Here is a 21375-nt window from a genome sequence, read left to right as displayed (position 1 = left end):
AAGCCCACTGCATGGGAGAACATATTTGCCAGTGCTATCTCCAGTAGGGGTTTAATCTCCAAAATTTATAGGGCACTCCTACAACTTAACAAAAAGAACATAAACAATCCATTCAAAAAGTGGGCAAAGGCCCTAACTGGTTTGGTTCAGTGGATAGAGCTTCGGCCTGTGAACTGAAGGGTTTCAGGCTCAATTCCGATCAAGGGCATGTACCTTGGTTGCAGGCACATCCACAGTGGGGGGGGTGCAGGAGGCAGCCGATCAATATTTCTCTCTCATCGATGTTTCTAACTCTCTATCCCTCTCCCTTCCTTTCTGTAAAAAATTAATAAAATATATATTTTTTTTAAAAAGTGGGCAAAGGACCTAAATAGACACCTTTCAAAAGAGGACATACTGAAGGCCAAGAGACACATGAAAACATGCTCAAAGTCACTAATCATCCAAGATGCAAATCAAAACAACAATGCAGTACCATCTCACACCTGTTAGAATGGCTATTATCAACAAATCAACAAACGACAAGTGCTGAAGAGGATGCAGTAAAAAAGGAACACTTTTGCACTGCTGGTGGGAATGCAGACTGGTACAGCCTCTGTGAAAGACAGTATGGCATTTCCTCAAAAAATTAAAAATGAAACTTCCATTTGACCCAGCAATCCATCTTATAGAATATATCCCAAGAAAACAGAAACACCAATCAGAAAGGATATATATGTACCCCTATGTTCATAGCAGCACAATTTACCATAGCTAAGATTTGGAGACAGCCTAAGTGCCCATCAGCAGATGAGTGGATTATAAAACTGTAGTACATCTACACAATGGAATACTATGCTGCTGTAAAAAAAAGAAGGAAAATTACCATTTGCAAGAGCATGGATGGAACTGGAGAGCATTATGCTAAGCAAAATAAGCCAGTCGGAGAAAGATAAATATCACATGATCTCACTCATTTGTGGAATATAATGAACAACATAAACTGATAAACAAAAACAGAACCAGAGTAATAGAAGCATCAGACAGACTGTCAAACTACAGCAGGAAGGCTGAGGAGGATTGTGAGGGGGGAGGTAAGAGATCAACCAAAGGACTTGTATGCATGCATATAAGCATAACAAATGGATGCAAGACATTGGGGGTGGTGGGTGAGGGCATGTGCTGGGGGATGGGGGGGGTGGGGGAAGGTCAATGGGGAAAAAAAGGAGACATATGTACTACTATTTGTAATACCTTAAACCATAAAATAAAATTTAAAAAATAAATAAATAAAAAATAAAGGGAATGAAAATCAGAAAAATGAAAAAAAAATAAAACTTTTTTTTGCTTCAATTCTTTGGTAATCTAGTTTGTAATCTATACTTTAATTCATTCTGCTCCATATTATTTTTTTATTTTTTATTAAACATTTTTTTTGAGTGCAAGTCTTTTACCTCCTTAGTTAATTCCCATTAAACATTTTTAATATTGACATAAATATAGGTGTCCTCCTTCCCTTCTCCCTTTGCTCACCTTCATCCACCCACACCTCCCCTTGATTGGTCTTCACACAATTGTCCATGTCTAAGGGGTTTGCATATATGTATATTCATTAGATAAAGACACTAACCACCAGCATATATGTGCCCATCATCCTGACTTCCAAATGCATTTTTTTGTGGTTTGCAATAAGGAGGAGCAAATCCTTTGTCACAATGGCAATGCTGGAAATTGTTGCAAACCTAGAATAATCAGGAAATAGAACATTTTTTTATGTGTAAAGATGTTTTACAATAGAGACAAATGAATATTCTATGCTTATTCAACAGGTAATTTATGCCAAAGAAGCTATCCATTCTAGAAAATTGATCTTAAATAAACAATTCAACAAATTTTCTCTTGAAAGTATCTATACCTTAAAAAGCACATCTATGCCGAAACCGGTTTGGCTCAGTGGATAGAGCATCAGCCTGTGGACTAAAAGGTCCCAGGTTCGATTCCGGTCAAGGGCATGTACCTGGGTTGCGGGCACATCCCCAGTAGGAGATGTGCAGGAGGCAGCTGATCGATGTTTCTCTCTCATCGATGTTTCTAACTCTCTATCTCTCTCCCTTCCTCTCTGTAGAAAATCAATAAAATATATTTAAAAAAAAAAAAAAGCACATCTAGCTTCTGTTACCAAGTTAAATTTTTTTAATTCTTTCAACTCTTCATGTAGCCAAACACAAATATTGGCAATTACCAGTAACATGCCATTAATTATCATTTACTTTCTAGCTTCACATAACAGCCCAGACCCTAAATTAACAAGCAAGACTAGCAAGAAAATTCATATACCCCTCCCCCCCCTTTTTATTTCCAGTTTCTGCCTTCTCTCTGTAAAATTAATATGATTTTGGTTATCTTGTAACACATAGTGCTTATAGCACATCCACCCCACATATTTACCAAACATTTTATACATCCAGAATTATCTTAAATGTTTCTACTTTATCTTCTTTAATAAATAGTTTGGCAAGATTTCTTAGTAAAATAATGTTAAAGCTATAAATTACAGATCATTAAATGGCACTGCGTAGTATAAAAATGATTTAGAAAATTATTCAAATAATTTTGTAAATCTCTAAACTGTTTATTAAATTTTCAAAACATGTAGCTTAAAATGAAAATTGAAATTACTTACTCCCTTGTTATTACAGTCTCTAGTATCGTTGCATGCAGAATAATCAACCATGTGTCTAATCTCCCTACAGGTAAAGTTGATACAATACTAAAACAATTCAAAAGGAAATGAAAAATAAAGTCAGAAAGCAATCTATTGTGTACATTGATAATACAGATGAAAAACTATAGAAAATTCCAGAATTCATATTACCAAGGATTGACATAAAAATCCAAAAAATAAAGTAATTGTAAATTCATTGAAATAAATGTGAAATAAGCTATGTACCTTCAGATTATAAAGTTGTAATCATATGTAAGAAGGTGGAAATTTTATTTTCTTACCATCTAACTCCAGAAGTCCTCTTAGAAAGATATATTCCTGAAAAAATTATTTGATTAGTTCTTTAAGTTTAAGAATTCACTGAAGAACATTTTTTAAAGGCCTATGCCTGGGCTCCACCTGAGACCATTATATCAAAACTAGAGGCCCAGTTGGCGCATGAAATTCATGCACGGGGGGGCGGGGGGAGGGAGGAGACAGGTCCCCTAAGCCTGGCCTGCACCCTCTCCAATCCAGGATCCCTCTCACAATCCGGAACCACTAGCTCCTAACTGCTCTCCTGCCGGCCTAATGGCCCCAACTGCTCTCCCCTGCCAGCCTGATCCCCCTAACTGCTTTCCCCTCCTGGCCTAATCCCCCTAACTGCCTAACTTCTCTCCCCTGCTGGCCTGATCCCCCTATCTGCTCTGCCTTCCTTGCCTGATTCCCCTAACTGCCTATCTGCTCTCCTCTCCTTGCCTGATTCCCCTAACTGCCTATCTGCTCTCCTCTCCTTGCCTGATCCCCTTAACTGCCTATCTGCTCTCCCTTTCTCTCCATGCCCTTCAGACCCCTGGTGCAGGCATGCTGAGAGCTCTGTGCTGCAGCCCCACCCCCATCCTGATTGATCGTTATGTGATTGCATCCCAGCTAATTTGCATATTCCTCTATTATTAGTACAGATACCTGGGACAGGGTCCAGGCAATTATTGTGAGCAGTCAGGTTTGAGTACTATCTGATGGGAGACTGAGGTCTTAAAATCATTAGTATGAGGATACTCCCACAACCACATAAAATTACAACTACATAACAACCATCATTCAGAACCACCTGAAATATAGCAGCATTGATGTCCTATAACTAGAGATTTAAAGAAGAAGCCATATTGAGATTGGTAGGAGGGGCAGAGACCTAGAATTGGCTGTTCCCACACCTATGTGTGGCAAATAAAAATTGGAAGAGATGCTTTTCCTGTGGAGGTTACTCATGAGAATCAAGGGGTCCTAGCCCCACACCAGGCCTCCAAGCCCAGGGTTCCAGTGCCAAAAGGAGAAGTCCACATAGCTTCTTACTATCCAAACCAGTGGAGATTGTGGCTGAGTGAGATGGAGTGGTGCTGGAGTCCCAGGCAGTTCCCCTTAAAGGCCTGAACATGGCCACTCCCTCTGAGTTACAGCTAGGATAGCAGCTTGAAAGGAATCAGAGACACATAGGCAGGAACTGAATAGTCTGGCATCAGGGCAAAAGCTGGGGGGTATCAGCTTATTGCTAGAAAAAAGTGCTAGTGAAAGCCATTGTTTCTTTACTGAGACAGTCCCCCCATGCCCAAGCAGGCAGGTGGGCACCATATTTGAGTCTCCATCAAACTGCCTCAGTCTGTTCACCCTGCCCTCGTGATTCCCTGACACCCTGGCACACCAAACTTGCTGGTCCCCCTCAGCTGTTTCCAGAGGCTTTCCCATACAAATGGACTATTGCAGCTCATGCTTCAGATTTTCCTAAAATCTCTCAAACAAGTAGCATCTAGCCCAGCCATGGGCAAACTACATCCCGCGGGCCGGATCCGGACCGTTTGAAATGAATAAAAAAAAAAAAAAATACCGTACCCTTTTATGTAATGATGTTTACTTTGAATTTATATTAGTTCATACAAACACTCCATCCATGCTTTTGTTCCGGCCCTCCGGTCCAGTTTAAGAACCCATTGTGGTCCTCGAGTCAAAAAGTTTGCCCACCCCTGAATAGCCTCTGTGTACCCTGTACCTCTTGCTAAATGGTCCCAGGCTCAACACTAGCAGCAAACAGCCTTGATTTGCAGCTTGGCCTCTCCTGGGCACCTTCAACCCCAGCACAAGTAACAGCCATCTACAGATCACTCTGTAGCTCATGCCAGGTACCTCAGGCGGATCATAGACAGTGGATGACCTTGACCTTGGGCCTCCCAGAAGTCCTAAGAGCCAGTGTACCAAGTTAACAGCTTCAGACTACACTAGATTAAAAGCCTCCCACCTCCACAAACAACACACTCAAGATGATGACCAAAGCCCCTCTAAAATAAATTCTGCTTTGTAGGGTCAGCTCCTGTATAGCAGCAGCTGGTCTTCTGTAGTCACAGCTGGCCTTCACAGCCAATTAGCCTGGGAGGTCAATTCCTCCCAGTGACATGCCAACAGTAATCAAAGCTCAAATACAAAAGTACAGTTCTCACAGTCCACATCAGGGTGCCTGGAACACCCAGCTCAGTTGACTGGGAAAGCTGTGCCACTGAAGCCTACAGGCACCTACTAAAGAAGGCCACTCCAGCTAGTCCAGAAGATGTAGCAGCTCTAGTTAATACATAAAAACAAGACAGGGAAGCTTCCAAAATGCAGAAACAAAAAAAAAGATCCAATATGAAAGAACAGGAGACATCTCCAGAAAAAGAACTAATTGAAATGGAGACAAGCAAACTACCAGACACCGTTCAAAACAATGGTTATACGGATGCTCAAGGAACTTAGTGAAAACTTCAATAGTATGAAAAAAACAGAAACCATAAAAAAGAACCAGTTGTAAATGAAGGATACACTAATTGAAATAAAGAATAATTTGCAATCAAATCAGCAATTTGAAATACAAGTAAGCAAAAAGTATACAATCAAATGGAAAAAAGAAAAAAGAATTAAAAAAGAATGAAGATAGTGCAAAAAGCCTCTGAGACAACTTCAAACATTCAAACACTCACATCATAGGTGTGCTAAAAGGAGAAGAGAGAGCAAGAAATTAAAAACATTTGGAAAAAATATTTTTAAATATTGTTTTTATTAATTTGAGAAGAAGGGAAGGGGAGAGAGAAATAGAAACATTGATTAGAGAGAAACATCAATCAGCTGCCTCCTATACACCCCCCACTGGGGAATTGAGCCTGCAACTGGAGCATGTGCCCTGACCAGGAATGAAATCAGTGACCTCTTGGTGCATGAGATCATGCTCAGCCAACTGTGCCACACCAGTCAGATACATATTTCCTAGTTCTGTCTACTGATAGGGCCAAACCAGTGAAACTCCAGTAGCAAAAGCACAATTAGCCCTAGATCTTGGTTTCTAACTGGCATTTCTAGTTAAAATAAACCAGGACTCCTGGGAGAATGCAAATTCTAGGAACTAAGACACAAAATATACAAAATGGACCTAGAACAGTTTGTCATTCCAGAAAGTAAGGAAGCACTCCAAAAGAAAAGCACACACAATGATAATAGTATGTCAAAGCAACATAGAAACAAGTTGAAAGAACTCCCAATAGCCAGTTAGAACAATTTGAACAATAAAAAAAAGTCATACTGGATAATAACCAAAACTATAATATAAATATCCATGGATTCCATACTGCTACAAATATATGATTGAATAAATAGAGAAAAATAGACAAAACTATGCAGAATTCAAAATGATTTAATGATACTGAATGATACTGAATTTCCAAGAAGGTGGAACACAACTTATTACTCCTTAGGTGTAGGCTATGCATAGTAATTTCTTTCAATGAAGTACAATATACAAAGAAAAAATAATTTACAGTGATAAATTTGTCAAATATTACCACACCCATGTGATCAAAATTAATATCAACAAGCATGTATATTTGATATGATGTGATCTTCTTCCCAAGAAAGGGGGGAGGGGGAGATGGACATTTAAGAAACTGTACTGTTAAGAGGAGCCTAAATTCACACAGCAAATAAATGCAAAGTGGTCCTCTGGGCTGAATCCTAGAAAAGGTCATTAAGTAAAAGCTAAGGAAATCTGAATGTACTACTAGATTTAGTTAATAATAATGCATCAACATTAGTTTATTAATTATGACAAATGTATCATACTAGTGCTAAATGTTAACAGAGGAAACTGGCTGTGTAGCTTAGGGCTAGGCATGGGCAAGTGGGCAAGAGGGAAGATGTGATGGTTGTACAACTCTAAATTAATCAAAAGCAATGAATTACACCCTTATCATAGGTGAATTTTATGTAAATGATGCCTCAATCAGGTTATTTTAAAGTTCATTGGTTGGTATATTGTCAAAATGAGGATAACCATAAAAGATGTTGAAAACACTTATAATTTTATAGTTCTAATTACCATATCAGGACCACACGAAGTGCCATCTTCTGTAAATGTTTTATCTCTATCTTCAGGTGTATTTACTGTTGTTATGTCATTGGCAGGTATCCTGTCCGATCTTAGAAATGTAGACACACATATTTCATTTCGTATTTGTGTGTAAATCACAGATAAATTTGCTTTTGATACTATTGCTTTATGTGGCCAGGCACAAACTAATTTTCCACACATGACATGACTAGAAGCATAAGGCAGAAAAAAAAATTCTCATATTAACATAGATTGCTGATATGGCTAAGTTAAAAAGGCATGTCACTGACTTAAATCCAGGTTTCAAGAGTTTTCTCAGTAATTTCCTGAGTCCACTGAGTTATGTATGATGTGTGCCTTTTTGTTTTGTGAGGCAATGTAGCAAGGGAAAAGATTAATGATTTTTGCAATTTGATGACTCTGATCTCTCCTATATTGGCTTCTGATATTTAAACCAATGGTTGCTGGTCTTCAATTTTTTTTCATTAGTAAAATAGAATAGCTCTTACTATAAATGTGTGATGCATTAAATATATTTATTATATAATGTATATAAACTACCTAACACAATGCCTAGCTCATCACAACAATAAACAGAGGCTATTTTATGGTCATTGTTGTTGTAACATTATAGGCACATGTTATTTGTAGGCAATAGGTAATAACATTGTTCTCAGATAATGAAACAAAGAAAACCTGGTACAAAATACCACTTTAGACTGTACATAATAATATATTCTAGGATCTTAGCAACATATAAGCTACATTACAAACAAAATTAGAATTGCCTAATACATACGGAAAAGAACAAAAATTTTTTCCACAGTTTCCATATCTATCTCCTCTTGAATTTATCTCATCATAACAAGCAAATTGACCACCTCTAGCAGCTGAAAGAAAAAAAATAAGTTAAGTTATAATACATAATTACAATTATCATTGAAGAAATAATAAACTCACACTGGACATTATAATGTGATTCCCTACAGAGGTTTATAATTTACCTTGCATTAAATAGTAGCAGGGGGTAGAACTAGGATTAAAAAGAGACCCCGTCATTTTAAGCCTGCTAGACTTTCTTCTGTATGAAACAGATAAAGTAAACAGCAACATGATTCAAATGGTTCTATATTGTTAAAATGAGCAACCTTATTTTTGCTAAATTGATCACTTGTATCCCTTCATTCCCTATCCAATGTGAAAATAGAGTTTTCTCTTATTCTAAAGAAAATGGGAGGGAAATAATATCCATAATGAAATACTGATAACAAACCCAGAGATCACTTAACTGTTCCTATTCCATACTAGATTTCTCATCTCTGTTCCAAAGCATCCTAACAATCACTAAATAAGAACTGTTGAATTTTAAAAATAGGAAGGACATAAATGTTTATCTACTTCAGCCCTTTTATATATTTAGTTATGTCTAATTTTAAAAATGAGAATAATTCAAATGTATGCAATAACTGCTTCATCACTTAGACTGGGTGATTTAGAGGTAGAGATGGGTTGGGTTGATCATGTTATTATATAAATGTATCTATTATATATATTGCTCGTAAACAGTCAAAATAGAGAGCAGAATCTACCATAATCAGCCTTTTCTCTTATTAAAAGACCTACTCTTTTGTTTGTTTGTTTGTTTGTTTTTGTTCATCCTTACCAGAGGTTATTTTTTTCCATTGATTTTTTAGTGAGAGTAAAAGGGAAGGAGGGGAGGGAGAAGGGAAAGAGAGAAAGAGAGAGAGAGAGGAAGAGAGAGAGAGAGAAAGGGAGAGAGAGAGTCATCAATATGAGAAAGATGCATTGATTGGTTGTTTCCCATACTTGCCCCGACCAGAGTGGGGATCAAACCTACAACCCAGGTGTATGTCCTAGACTTGAAATCGAACTCTCTTCCCTTTGGTGTGCAGGTTGACACTCTAACAACCGAGAACCACCAGCCAGGGCAAGACATTCTCTTGAACATGCCCAGTAAGAAATTAAGTTTCTGTTTGTTTTGCCCAAATAAAAATATTGCTTTGATTAAATCCAATTTAAATTTACCAATTCTCCTCAAATTATATACAGGACCAAGACTGTGATAGTGGAAATTTTAAGGGAGTATAGGAACAAAAACTCAATAATTAAATAACACCTTAGTGCATTTTAAAAAATCAGAGGACAGCCAAATGGTGGCTGGAAAGACAGTAGTAAGGAAGAGAGTGTGAGTGAGTGAGGGAGCAAAAGAGGAATGGATGGATGTGTGGTGTGTATGTGTGTTTGAGTGAGGGACAGTTAGATCCTGCAGGACTTTCAGGGGCTGGTGGACTGGGCTCTCCAGGTGTGGAGGCCCTGAACCTCTGCAGTCACTCCTGAGGTGGCCAGCTCTGACACAGAAACCATGCTATCTTGAAGGGGAGAGCTTCTGTGACTATAAGCCCACTCTCACCAATATCCAGTTGGCCTCAGACATCACCCCAGAACCTACAGCCACTCTGAAAAAAGACCGGCTACCTCATCTGCAGACCCACAGACACTGGGACTCCATCCCCCGCAGCTGCAGGCTCCTGTGAGTTCTAGAGCATGTTCCCCTACCGTGAGCCACTTTGGCCCCAGGCCCTGCAACTGTACAACCCGTCTGGAAAGCCATTGCTTCAATCACCAGGTACTGCATGACCTGGCAATTGGGCCCACTAACAAGTCTGGGACTGTGCAACCCACATGCCAAGCCTGCCGCTTTAATCACAGGCCTCCTGTGTCCTGGCACCTGGGCCCACCAGGAAGTTTCAGAGAGCATGATCCTAATACTGAGCCCACCGCTGCAGCCAGGCCCTACATGGCTCAGCACCTACATCCTCCTGTGAGAGCAAAAACGGGGAGAGAAAGACACAACCCCCAAAGGAAAGGGGAAAAGGAGTCACCAGAAAAGGTACTAAATGAAACAGAGGCATGCAATATGTCAAGAAATAATTCAGAGTAAGGATCATATAATTTCTAAACTGGCTGAATGAGAAAATCAACAACTTATGTATGAATCATGAGGAAATAAAGAGTGATATAGCTACAATAAAAACATAACAGAGGTTTCAACAGTAGACTAGAAGTGGAGAAACAAATTCACAAATTAGAAGAAAGGGCAGGAAAAACACACCCAATCTGAACAGCAATTGGATAAAAACATTAAAAAGCAGGAAGAGGACCTACTGGAGCTTTGGGACAACAAGAAATGAAATAACATATGTATAATAGGGGTTCCAGAAGGACAAAAGGAGAAACAAGGTTTAGAAAACCTATTAGAAGAAATAATGACAGAAAACTTCCAGGATTTGGGGTAATAAAAACATCACACACACACAGAGAGTCCCAAACAAGATGAACCCATAGAGACCCACAGCAAGGCACCTCATAATAACAGTGGCAAACATTAATGACAAAGAGAGGATCTTAAAGGCTGCAAGAGACAGAAAGTTACCTACAGGGGATCCCATTAGATTATCAAAGGATTCATCAACAGAAACACATCAGGTCAGAAGGGACTGGAATGAAGTATACAAAGTGATGCAAACCAAGGAAATGAATCCAAGAATACTCTATCCAGTAAGGCTATCATTCAAAATTGAAGGGGAATTAAGAGCTTCAAAGACAAAAAAAGGCTAAGGGAGTTTATCACTATCAAACCAGCACTGCAAGAAATGCTAAAGGGACTGTTGTAGAAAGAAGGAATAGAAAGGGGAAAAGGAACACAGGCACACAAAAAAAAATGGCTACAAACAAGTATCTATCAATAATAACCTTAAACATAAATGAACTAAATGCTCCAATCAAAAGACATCGAGTGGCTAAATGGATAAGAAAACATGACCCATATATATGCTGTCTACAAGAGACCCACCTCAGAACAAGGGACTCATTCAGACTAAAAATGAAGGGATGGAAAAATATCTTCCAGGCAAATGGAAATGAAAAAAAAGCTGGGGTAGCAATACTTATATCTGACAAAATAGGCTTCAAAGTGAAGACCATAACAAGAGATAAGGAAGACCACTTCATAATACTAAAGGGATTGATACAACAAGAGGATATAACTCTGGTAAACATATATGCACCCAATGCAGAGGCACCCAAATACATTTTTAAAAAAACTTTTACATGATATCAAGGGAGAGATCAACAGCAATAAATCATAGTAGGGGACTTTAACACCCCATTGACATCACTGAATAAATCCTCTAGATAAAAAATCAGCAAAGAAACAGAAATTCTAAATGACTCACTAGATCAGATGGATTTAATTGATATCTTCAGAACATTTCATCCCAAAGCTATGGAATATACATTCTTATCAAGTGCACATGGGACATTGTAAAAGATAGACCATATATTGGGTCACAGGCAATATCTCTCCAAATTCAAGAAGACTGAAATCATATCAAGCATCTTCTCAGACCACAATGGCATAATATTAGAAATCAACTACAATAAAAACAATAAAAACAAATCATGCTTATAGGCTAAATAGCATGCTATTAAACAATGGTTGGGTTACCAAAGAGATCAAAGAAGAAATTAAAAACATGCTGGAAACAAATGACAATGAAAACACAACAATCCAAAATCTATGGGACACAGTGAAAGCAGTCCTAAGAAGGAAGTTCATAGCATCTCAAAAAAATAAGAAAAAAGGGTAATAAATTATCTAACTCTATAATTTAAATAATTAGGAAGAGAGCAGCAAGAAAAGCTCAGAGTGAGCAGAAGGAAGGAGATAATAAAGATCAGAGCAGAAATAAATGACATAGAGACCAAAAAAAACAATTCAAAAGATAAAAAAAACCAAGAGCTGGTTCTTTGAAAGGATAAAAAAGATTGATGATCTTCTAGCCAGGCTCACCAAGAAGCAAAGAGAGAGGACCCAAATTTAAAAAATCATAAATGAAAGAGGTAGAATAAGAACAGACCCACTGAAATCCAAAAGATTGTTTAATATATATATATAAACAACTCTATTCTAACAAACTGGAAAACCTAGAAGAAAAGGACATACCTAGAAAAATACAACCTTTCAAAACTCAATCAAGAAGAATTAAAAAAATTGAATGGGCCAATAACTATGGAGGAAATTAAAGCAATTATCAAAAAAATGTCCAACAAACAATGCCCTGGGCTAGATGGCTTCACAGGGGAGTTTTACAAAACATTCAAAGAAGAATAAAACTCTATCCTCCTCAGACTATTCCAAAAAATTCAAGAGGAAGGAACACTTCCAAGCTCTTTCTATGATGCCAGCATTACCCTAATCCCAAAACCAGATAAAGACACTAAAAAGAAGAAGTATTACAGGCCAATATCCCTGATGAACATAGATGCTAAAATCCTCAACAAAATTCCAGCATTACATTAGAAAGATCATACACTATGACCAAGTGGGATTTATTCTGGAGATGCAAAGATGGTACAATATCTGCAAATCAATAAATGTAATACATCACATAAACAAATTGAGAGGTAAAAATCACAGTCATATCAATTGATGCAGAAAAAGCATTTGATAAAATCCAACATCCTTTCTTGATAAAAACCCTCAGCAAAGTGGGAATAGAGGGATCATACCTCAACATAAAAGCCATATATGACAAACCCACAGCCAACATCATACTCAATGGGGAAAAACTAAAACCATTCCCCCTAAGAACAGGAACAAGACAGGATGCCCACTCTCACCACTCCTGTTTGACCTAGTACTGAAAATGTTAGCCATAGCAATCAGAAGAGAAGAAGAAATAAAAGGCATCAAAATTGGAAAAGAAGAAGTAAAACTGTCATTATTCGCAGATGACATGATATTGTCCATCATCAATAAACTATTTGATGTAAAGACTCCAAAAAAAAAAAAAATTTGAAATACAAAGAAACAAAAAATACCCAACCGAAAAAGCAAAAAGAAAAAAGAATCCAAAAATATGAAGATAGTGTAAGGAGCCTCTGGGACAACTTCAAGCGTATCAACATCAGAATTATAAGGGTGCCAGAAGAAGAGAGACAGCAAGATATTGAAAACCTATTTGAAGAAATAATGACAGAAAACTTCCCCTGCCTGGTAAAAGAAGCGCAGAGAACCCCAAACAAAAGAAATCCAAAGAGGACCACACCAAGACACATCATCATTAAAATGCCAAGAGCAAAGGACAAAGAGAGAATCTTAAAAGCAGCAAGAGAAAAAAAAGTCAGTTACCTACAAGGGAGTACCCATACAACTGTCAGCTGATTTCTCAACAGAAACCATGCAGGCCAGAAGAGAGTGGCAAGAAATATTCAAAGTGATGAATAGCAAGAACCTACAACCAAGATTACTTTATACAGCAAAGCTATCATTCAGAATTGAAGGTCAGATAAAGAGCTTCACAGATAAGAAAAAGCTAAAGGAGTTCATCACCACCAAACCAGCATTATATGAAATGCTGAAAGGTATTCTTTAAGAAGAGGAAGAAGGAAAAGGAACTCTTACCATTTGCCACAGCATGGATGGAACTGGAGAGCATTATGCTAAGTGAAATAAACCAGTCAGAGAAGGCTAAATACCACATGATCTCACTCATTTGTGGAATATAATGAACAACATAAACTGATGAACAAGGACTGATCCAGAAACGGAGAGGCATTGATTGGACTGTCGGGCCTTGGAAGGAAGGTAGGGGAGGGTGAGGGTAAGGGGGAAAGATCAACCAAAGGACTTATATGCAAACATATAGGCCTAACCAATGGACATGGACAGCGGGGGGGGGGGGAGGGGGCGGGGGGGAGGGGGGGAGGGCATGAGTGGGGGGCCGGGGGGGAGGGGGTAACGTGGCGATAAGGACACATATGTAATATCTTAATCAATAAAATATATTTTAAAATGTAAAAAAAAAAACCTTCAAATTCATAAATGAATTCAGCAATGTAGCAGGATACAAAATTAACACCCAGAAATCTATGGGTTTTTTTATATACCAATAGTGAACTTACAGAAAGAGACATTTAAAAAAACAATCCCATTTACAACCATTGCAACAACAAAAAATATGATACTTAGGAATACACTTATCTAAGTAGGTAAAAGACCTGAACTCAGAAAACTATAGGATGTTGAAAAAAGAGATAGAGGAAAATATAAACAAATGGAAGAATATACCGTGTTCATGGATTGGTAGAATCAACATCATTAAAATGTCCATACTACCCAAAACAATCTATAGATTCAATGCAATCCCCATTAAGATACCAAAGGAATATTTCACAGACCTAAAACAAACTCTCCAAAATTCATATGGAAGAAAAAAATAGCCACAGCAATCCTGAGAAAGAAGAACAAAGTAGGCGGGATCTCAATACCGGATATCAAGCTATATTACAAAGCCACTGTCCTCAAAACTGGCACAAGAACAGATATATAGACCAATGGAACAGAACAGAGAACCCAGAAATCAACCCAAGCCATGATGTTCAATTAATATTTTTCAAAGGAAGCAAGAGCATACAATGAAGTCAAGATAGCCTCTTCAATAAATGGTGTTAGGAAAATTGGACAGACACATGAAAAAAATAAATGAATCTAGACCACCAAGTTACACCACACACAAAAATAAACTCAAAATGGATAAAGGACTTAAACATAAGAATGGAAACCATAAAAATCTTAGAGGAATCCACAGGCAGCAAAATATAAGATATATGTCATAGCAATATCTTTACTGACACAGCTCCTAGGACAATGGAAACTAAGAAAAGAATATATAAAAGGGACTACATAAAAATAAAATGCTTCTGCACAGCAAAAGAAACCATTGACAAAACTACAGGAAAGCCCACTGCATGGGTGAACATATTTGCCAATGCTATATCCAATAGGGGTTTAATCTCCAAAATTTATAGGGCACTCCTACAACCTAACAAAAGAAGATAAACAATCCACCCCCAAAATGGACAAAGGACCTAAATGGACACTTTTCGGAAGAGGACATACAGAAGGCCAAGAGACATATGAAAACATGCTCAAAGTCACTAATCATCTGAGAGATGCAAATCAAAATGACAAGGAGTTACCATCTCACACCTGTCAGAATAGCTATCATCAACACATCAACAAACGACAAGTGCTGGTGAGGATGCAGAGAAAAAGGAACCCTCTTGCACTGCTGGTGGGAATGCAGACTGTTGCAGCCACTGTGGAAAACAGTATGGAGTTCCCTCAAAAAAATTAAAAATGGGAACTCCCATTTGACCCAGTAATCCCACTTCTAGGAATATATCCCAAGAAATCAGAAACACCAATCAGAAAGGATATATGCACCCCTATGTTCATAGCAGCACAATTTACCATAGCTAATATTTGGAAACAGCCTAAGTGCCCATCAATAAGTGGATAATAAACTGTGGTACATCTACACAATGGAATACTACCCTGCCATAAAAAAGAAGGAACTCTTACCATTCCCAACAGAATGGATAGAACTGGAGAGCATTATGCGAAGAGAAATAAGCCAGTTGGAAAAAGATAAATATCACATGATGTCACTCATTTGTGGAATATAATGAACAACATAAACTGATGAACAAAAATAGATCCAGAAACAGAGCAGTATCGAACAGACCGTCAAACCTCAGAGGGAAGGCAGGGGAGAGAGAGAGAGTGTGTGTGTGTGTGTGTGTGTGTGTGTGTGTGTGTGTGTGTAGAGGGGTGTGGGGTGGGGGTTGGGTAAGAGCTCAACCAAAGGACTTGTATGCATGCATATAAGCCTAACCAATAGACATAGACACTAGGGAGGTGAGGGCATGTGCTGGGGGGTGGGAGTGGCAGGGTAGAGGCCAATGGGGGAAAAGGAGACATATGTAATACTTTAATCAATCAAGAATATTAAAAAAATCAAAGTTGATTACAAGAAAAATTCATCATGGACAAAACAGTAAATGTTAGATTGGGATGGGTCATTGTTTGTTTTATAAAGCCTGTGCCATTTGAACAATTCTTCCAATCCATCCACAGTTCTCTTAATGGGCATGGGGAGCCATGTCAGTAACCCACCACTGTGAACAACCTAACATCCTCTATAGTGGCCTTTTTCAGCTCACCTTTTGAGGCTCAGAGTAACAGGTATTTCTACATTGTTTTCTTCACACCAAAGTCCCACTGCCCTGGCTGACTTACTCCTGGCTAGAATTTTCTTTTTCTCCCAAAATTATAACTTTTGTGGTTCTGTCACCTAATTCTCCTGGGGCCTGAGAGATTTAAGAATATATGGTATCAACTTTCCTATTCTTGCCTCCATTTGGCAGGCTTTGAATTGAGGTTACCATGAAATTCAAATGAATATAGAAAGACAGTGATCAGAAGTTTGGGACATTTTAGGACAGAAATTTGACACTCTTACAGCTGGGGTTCCCAGAACCCAGATGGTGCAAGTTCCTTGATGGAAACATCAGCAACTGCAGTGACCTGCTGTGGTTAGGCATGCTCTTGGAGGAGATTTTGAGAAAGTAGTGGGATCAAGAGGATACATTTTTCACTTGGTAGGGTCAACCACTGGGGAGAGGTTGTTTTGGGGGAGAGGGGTTGTTTCTCTTTCGTTTTGTTTCCTATGTGGCTGCAATGATCTCTAGAAGAAAGGCATTTATGTGTACTTATATATACTTGTTCATCTGGCTTGTTAATCCCTTGTATTTTATAACTCATAGTGCTTTCTCATCGCATTTTATTACCAAGGCAGGACTGCAATGAAGGTAGGCAGGTGTTAATGTTTCTGTATATGGATGGGGAAACCTAGTGTACTGCACTTGGTGACATTGATCTCAATGCTAAAGAATATTACAAGCAGCTACTCCTAAGTTTGAGCCTCTAGGAGTTATCAGCAATTCCTATATAAGACTAATAAGCAAAACGACTGAACAGTGGAACGATGAGTCGCTATGACATGCACTGACCACCAGGGGGCAGATGCTCAACGCAGGACGGTCAATGTGCTCCCACAGGGGGAGCGCCTCTCAGCCAGAAGCCAGGCTCACAGCTGGCGGGGAGCGGGCCTAAGCCGGCAGTCAGACATCCCCCAAGGGCTCCCGGACTGTAAGAGGGCACAGTATGGAGGTTCCACAAAAACTTAAAAATAGGACTAAATAGATCCAGCAATCCCACTTCTGGGTCTATATTCAAAGAAATTGAAATCAGGATCTCAAATAAATACCTGCACTCCCACATTCATTGCAGCCTTATTCACAATATCTAAGATATACAAACAATGTAAGTGTCCATCAACAGATAAATGTAAAAGGAGCGGTGTGTATATATGTGAATCTAGGAATATTATTCAGCCATGAAAAGAAGGAATTCTTGCCATTTGATATACCCTAGATAAATCTTGAAGGCATTATGCTAAGTGAAATAAGGCAAAGAAAAACAAATATATAACATCACTTATATGTGGAATCTAAAAAAAAACCAAAAAACTCATGAAAACAGAGAGTAGTGTAGTGTAGTGTAGTTATTATCAGAGACATTGGGTAGTAGAAATAGGGAGATATGGCCAAAGGGTAAAAACTTCCAGTTATAGTATTTACAAGTTCTGGGATATAATGTACAGCATAGTAGTTATAGCTAAGAAAACTGTATTATATACTTGAAAGTTGCTAAGAGAGTATACCAAAGTTCTCAACATAAAAAAGAAATGGAAATTATGTGACAAGATGGAGGTGTTAACTAACACTATAGTGGTAATCATTTAGCAATGTGTAAATATATCAAATCAACATGTTCTAAATCTCAAATTTATATAGTGTTATATATCATTTATATCTCAATAACGTTGGGGAGGAAAAGATATTCCAGAGGGAGAAAGACACCAGCAACATTACAGTGCAGGAAGTCTTAGACTCCCCTCTCCTCTAAAAAATCCTATTGATTCAGCAATAATTCGGGATAAGTTCCCTTTGTGATGAATCCTAAACTAAGTAAAAGGTCTGTGGACTGAGATTTTTATTGGCTGTTGCCTGTAAATCATATATAGTTTTTATGCTGGAAAGCTAATGCCTACTTCAGAATTACATGAAACCCTCTTTAAGATGATTCTAGTCCAGCCGTGGGCAAACTACGGCCCGTTTGAAATGAATAAAACTAAAAAAATGAATAAAACTAAAAAAAAAAAAGACTGTACCCTTTTATGTAATGATGTTTACTTTGAATTTATATTAGTTCACACAAACACTCCATCCATGCTTTTGTTCTGGACCTCCGGTCCAGTTTAAGAACCCATTGTGGTCCTCGAGTCAAAAAGTTTGCCCACCCCTGTTCTAGTCACTAATGTCCATCATAGGCTTCCATGGATGATCTAGTCAAAGAATTATAGTTAATTTGGATTTAAAAACAGTAATTATTTTCAACAGCTCCTATGGCCTCCAAGATCTACATGAAGCTACAAAAATGGGATTGTTTTCCAAAATTAACTACAAAAGTTGACTGATAGCCAGACTTATCTTTTTCTAGACACATCAACACAGTGATCACTTGGATTGGACAGACATTTTTTGAAATCAAGATTCATTACATGTTATACTTTCCTCCATACAGACAGCTATACTATTTTAGGAGATGATTATTATACTTATTCACATATAGTTTCCCATAGAGGGCTTTAAAAATCACTGTTAATACTAAATAAAACAGTAAACAAAATACCTGGGGAACATCTAGCTGACATCCCACTATCTAATACTAAAAATACCTGGCCAGTACTGAGACTTATTTTCTTGCTTTTATTTGGGGAAATATTGAATCTGAAGTACACATTTCTATTTTTCCTGATTTTAATGGTAATTTGTTTTTATCTTAGTTATGTTTTAAATATTGCTGTAATGTAGCCTGGCACACCTACAATTCTATAGAAAAGAACAAAAGTAGAATAATTACCAAAACCTGTATGTCCTGTCCTTTTAAATTCCTGGCATTCCTATTGATCTGGACACTACTTAGAATTTTCTATTCTGACCTGGCAAAGGAAGACCTAGAGGGAGGACTAAGAATAAAAAATTTCTCTCTCTCTCTCAAAGAATCTAAACTACAGATGTGTAGGAAAATGAATAGTATTTCAATGAAGCTAATAATCCTCACATTTAGAGGAAACTATCAAATTGAACTAAACTAGCTGAAGCCCTCACTCTTCAGGAAGCCCCTTTGAACAGAGCCAGTTTTGAAATCCACACAACCAGTGACTAGCCCTGCTTTGTTCTAGTAAAAACCTTTGTTTCATGTAAGTCTAAACTAACCTCCACCACCTCAAATTCTATATACCATCCTGAGAAGCTTCATTTCTACTTGAGGGTTCTTTTATGTGCAAATAAGAATCTATAATAATAAAAGCATAATACGAAAATCAACCAAATAGCTGAACAGCAGAACGACTGTCCAGATGACCTTCTGGGTGAAGCTGGGGCTGTGAGGGCTGAGGCAGCTGGGGCTGCGAGGGTCTACTCTTGCACAAATTTTGTGCATCAGGTCTCTAGTTGCACAGGGTTTTTTGTTTGTTTTAAAGAATCAAGAAAATTTTATTCCCTTTAACAATAATATACACTAGACAAGACTTCACTTATTAACAAATTACATCTACATTTTTGTTCTACAGAATTGGTAGAGTTTAGAACTAAGAAGAAAATATGGTCATTACCTCCTCCAATTAAATCTCTACACTGTTTATCAAATATCCGACATTGCCCTTTATAACAGAAGGATTCATTTCCATTACAATATTCCCCATCACGTTTAAAAGTGTCAGGCACACAATGTGCGTCAATCCCATTGCAATACTCAAGAAAATCACAATCTTCATCATATTGTTTCCTACAAATGTCACCACCTGGTTTTAGCTAGAAGGAAAAAGAAACATAAGAAAAGATTACATATCGGTGATACCCAAGTTTTCTTTCTCATCAGACTTTGAATTTCCATCCATTTTTTTCTAAGTTGCTAACTAAGATCAATGAGGAAATGTTTCTTGTCAACTACTTAAGCACTGCATAGCAACGTAGGTGATTGAATTTATCATGCACAAATGAGTGGGTAATATTTCAGAGAGATGTGATAAACTCAAAGATAATCAGGCTACCATTATTATAAAAAAGAAAGTAAATCTAAGGAATTAATATAAAAATTACTTTTGATCCATTATGGCTATGCTCAGATATGTAGCCTTTGGTTTCTCCATATGCCAGGTATCAGCAACCATTTACAAAACAAAACATACAGACCATAAACATGTAGAACAAAGTTTGTAGATTTAAAAAAAAGAAAATGTAAGTATACATAGGAATTTTATTTCAAAACCACACTGCAAACAACTGTTTTAAAAAAATAACTTCTTCAATTACATATCTCTGGTCTCCTCAGTGCTTAGATTATTTTTATTTTTTCAATTATGTTTTGTTAAGTGTATGTTTTACATTTCATGTATTGTTTTCCTAAGTATTTTATGCTATTGTGAATAGCATTGGTTTTGTAACTTCATTTTCAGATTGTTCATAGCTATTGAAGCTATTGTACACAATTGGTTTTTGTTTAGTAATTGTGTAACCTGTGACTTTGATAAACTCATTTATTTGTTTCAAAAGTAACTTTAAAAAAAATCAGTGAAACAAAATGGCAAACCTTTAAGTAAGCTAACTAAAAAAAAAAAAAATCAGGACTCAATTAAAGAGTCGACACTAAAACTGATAACATAGAAATACCAAGGAATGTAGAAAGCTACTGTGAATAATTATATGTTAAAATTATGTAAACTACAAGAAACAGATGCCTAGAAACAGACAACCTACCAAGAATGAATCATGAAGAAACAGAAAGCTTGAAGAAAATAATCACAACTAAAGAGATTGAATTTGTTATCACACCTCTTAACAAAGAGAAGCCCAGGACCAGTTGGTTTCAGAGGCGAAATTTAAATAATGCTAATTCTTCTCAAATTCTTTCAGTACTTTTTAAAAAGCCCAAACTCATTTTACAAGGCCAGCATTACCAAGACATCAAAGACAGATAAGGACACAACAAGAAATGAAAACTATAGGCTAATATCCTAATGAATATAAATATAAAAGTTTTCAACAAAACACTAACACACCAAGTTCAACCACACATTAAAGGCTCATAAACCATGATCAAGTGGGACTTATCCCTAGGATGCATGGACAATGCAACACATGGAAATTAGGAAACATGATGAAAGGAGTTTTTAGGGGTAAAATAGGCAGGTTTAGGGAAGTCTAGAAATAAAGGGGGCTCATGGGGCAGGGC

General features: G+C 37.5%; 1 protein-coding gene across 1 annotated transcript in view; it reads right to left on the bottom strand.

The window, feature by feature from the left end:
• LOC118649821 (disintegrin and metalloproteinase domain-containing protein 5-like) overlaps nt 1–21375 on the bottom strand; it is an 80757-nt gene that overhangs the window by 12797 nt on the left and 46585 nt on the right. The window contains exons 14-18 of the mRNA XM_036297236.1: nt 19757–19955; nt 7888–7978; nt 7077–7296; nt 2663–2749; nt 1610–1721 (exon numbers count right to left, since the gene is read on the bottom strand). Coding sequence (XP_036153129.1) covers nt 1610–1721; nt 2663–2749; nt 7077–7296; nt 7888–7978; nt 19757–19955 — 709 coding nt within the window. The remainder of the gene's footprint in view (nt 1–1609; nt 1722–2662; nt 2750–7076; nt 7297–7887; nt 7979–19756; nt 19956–21375) is intronic.

Source organism: Myotis myotis, unplaced genomic scaffold, assembly GCF_014108235.1.
Source record: "Myotis myotis isolate mMyoMyo1 unplaced genomic scaffold, mMyoMyo1.p scaffold_m19_p_3, whole genome shotgun sequence".
NCBI lineage: Eukaryota > Metazoa > Chordata > Mammalia > Chiroptera > Vespertilionidae > Myotis > Myotis myotis.
The sequence above is the reverse complement of the archived record's forward strand: the minus strand, read 5'-3'. Positions and strand labels throughout refer to the sequence as shown.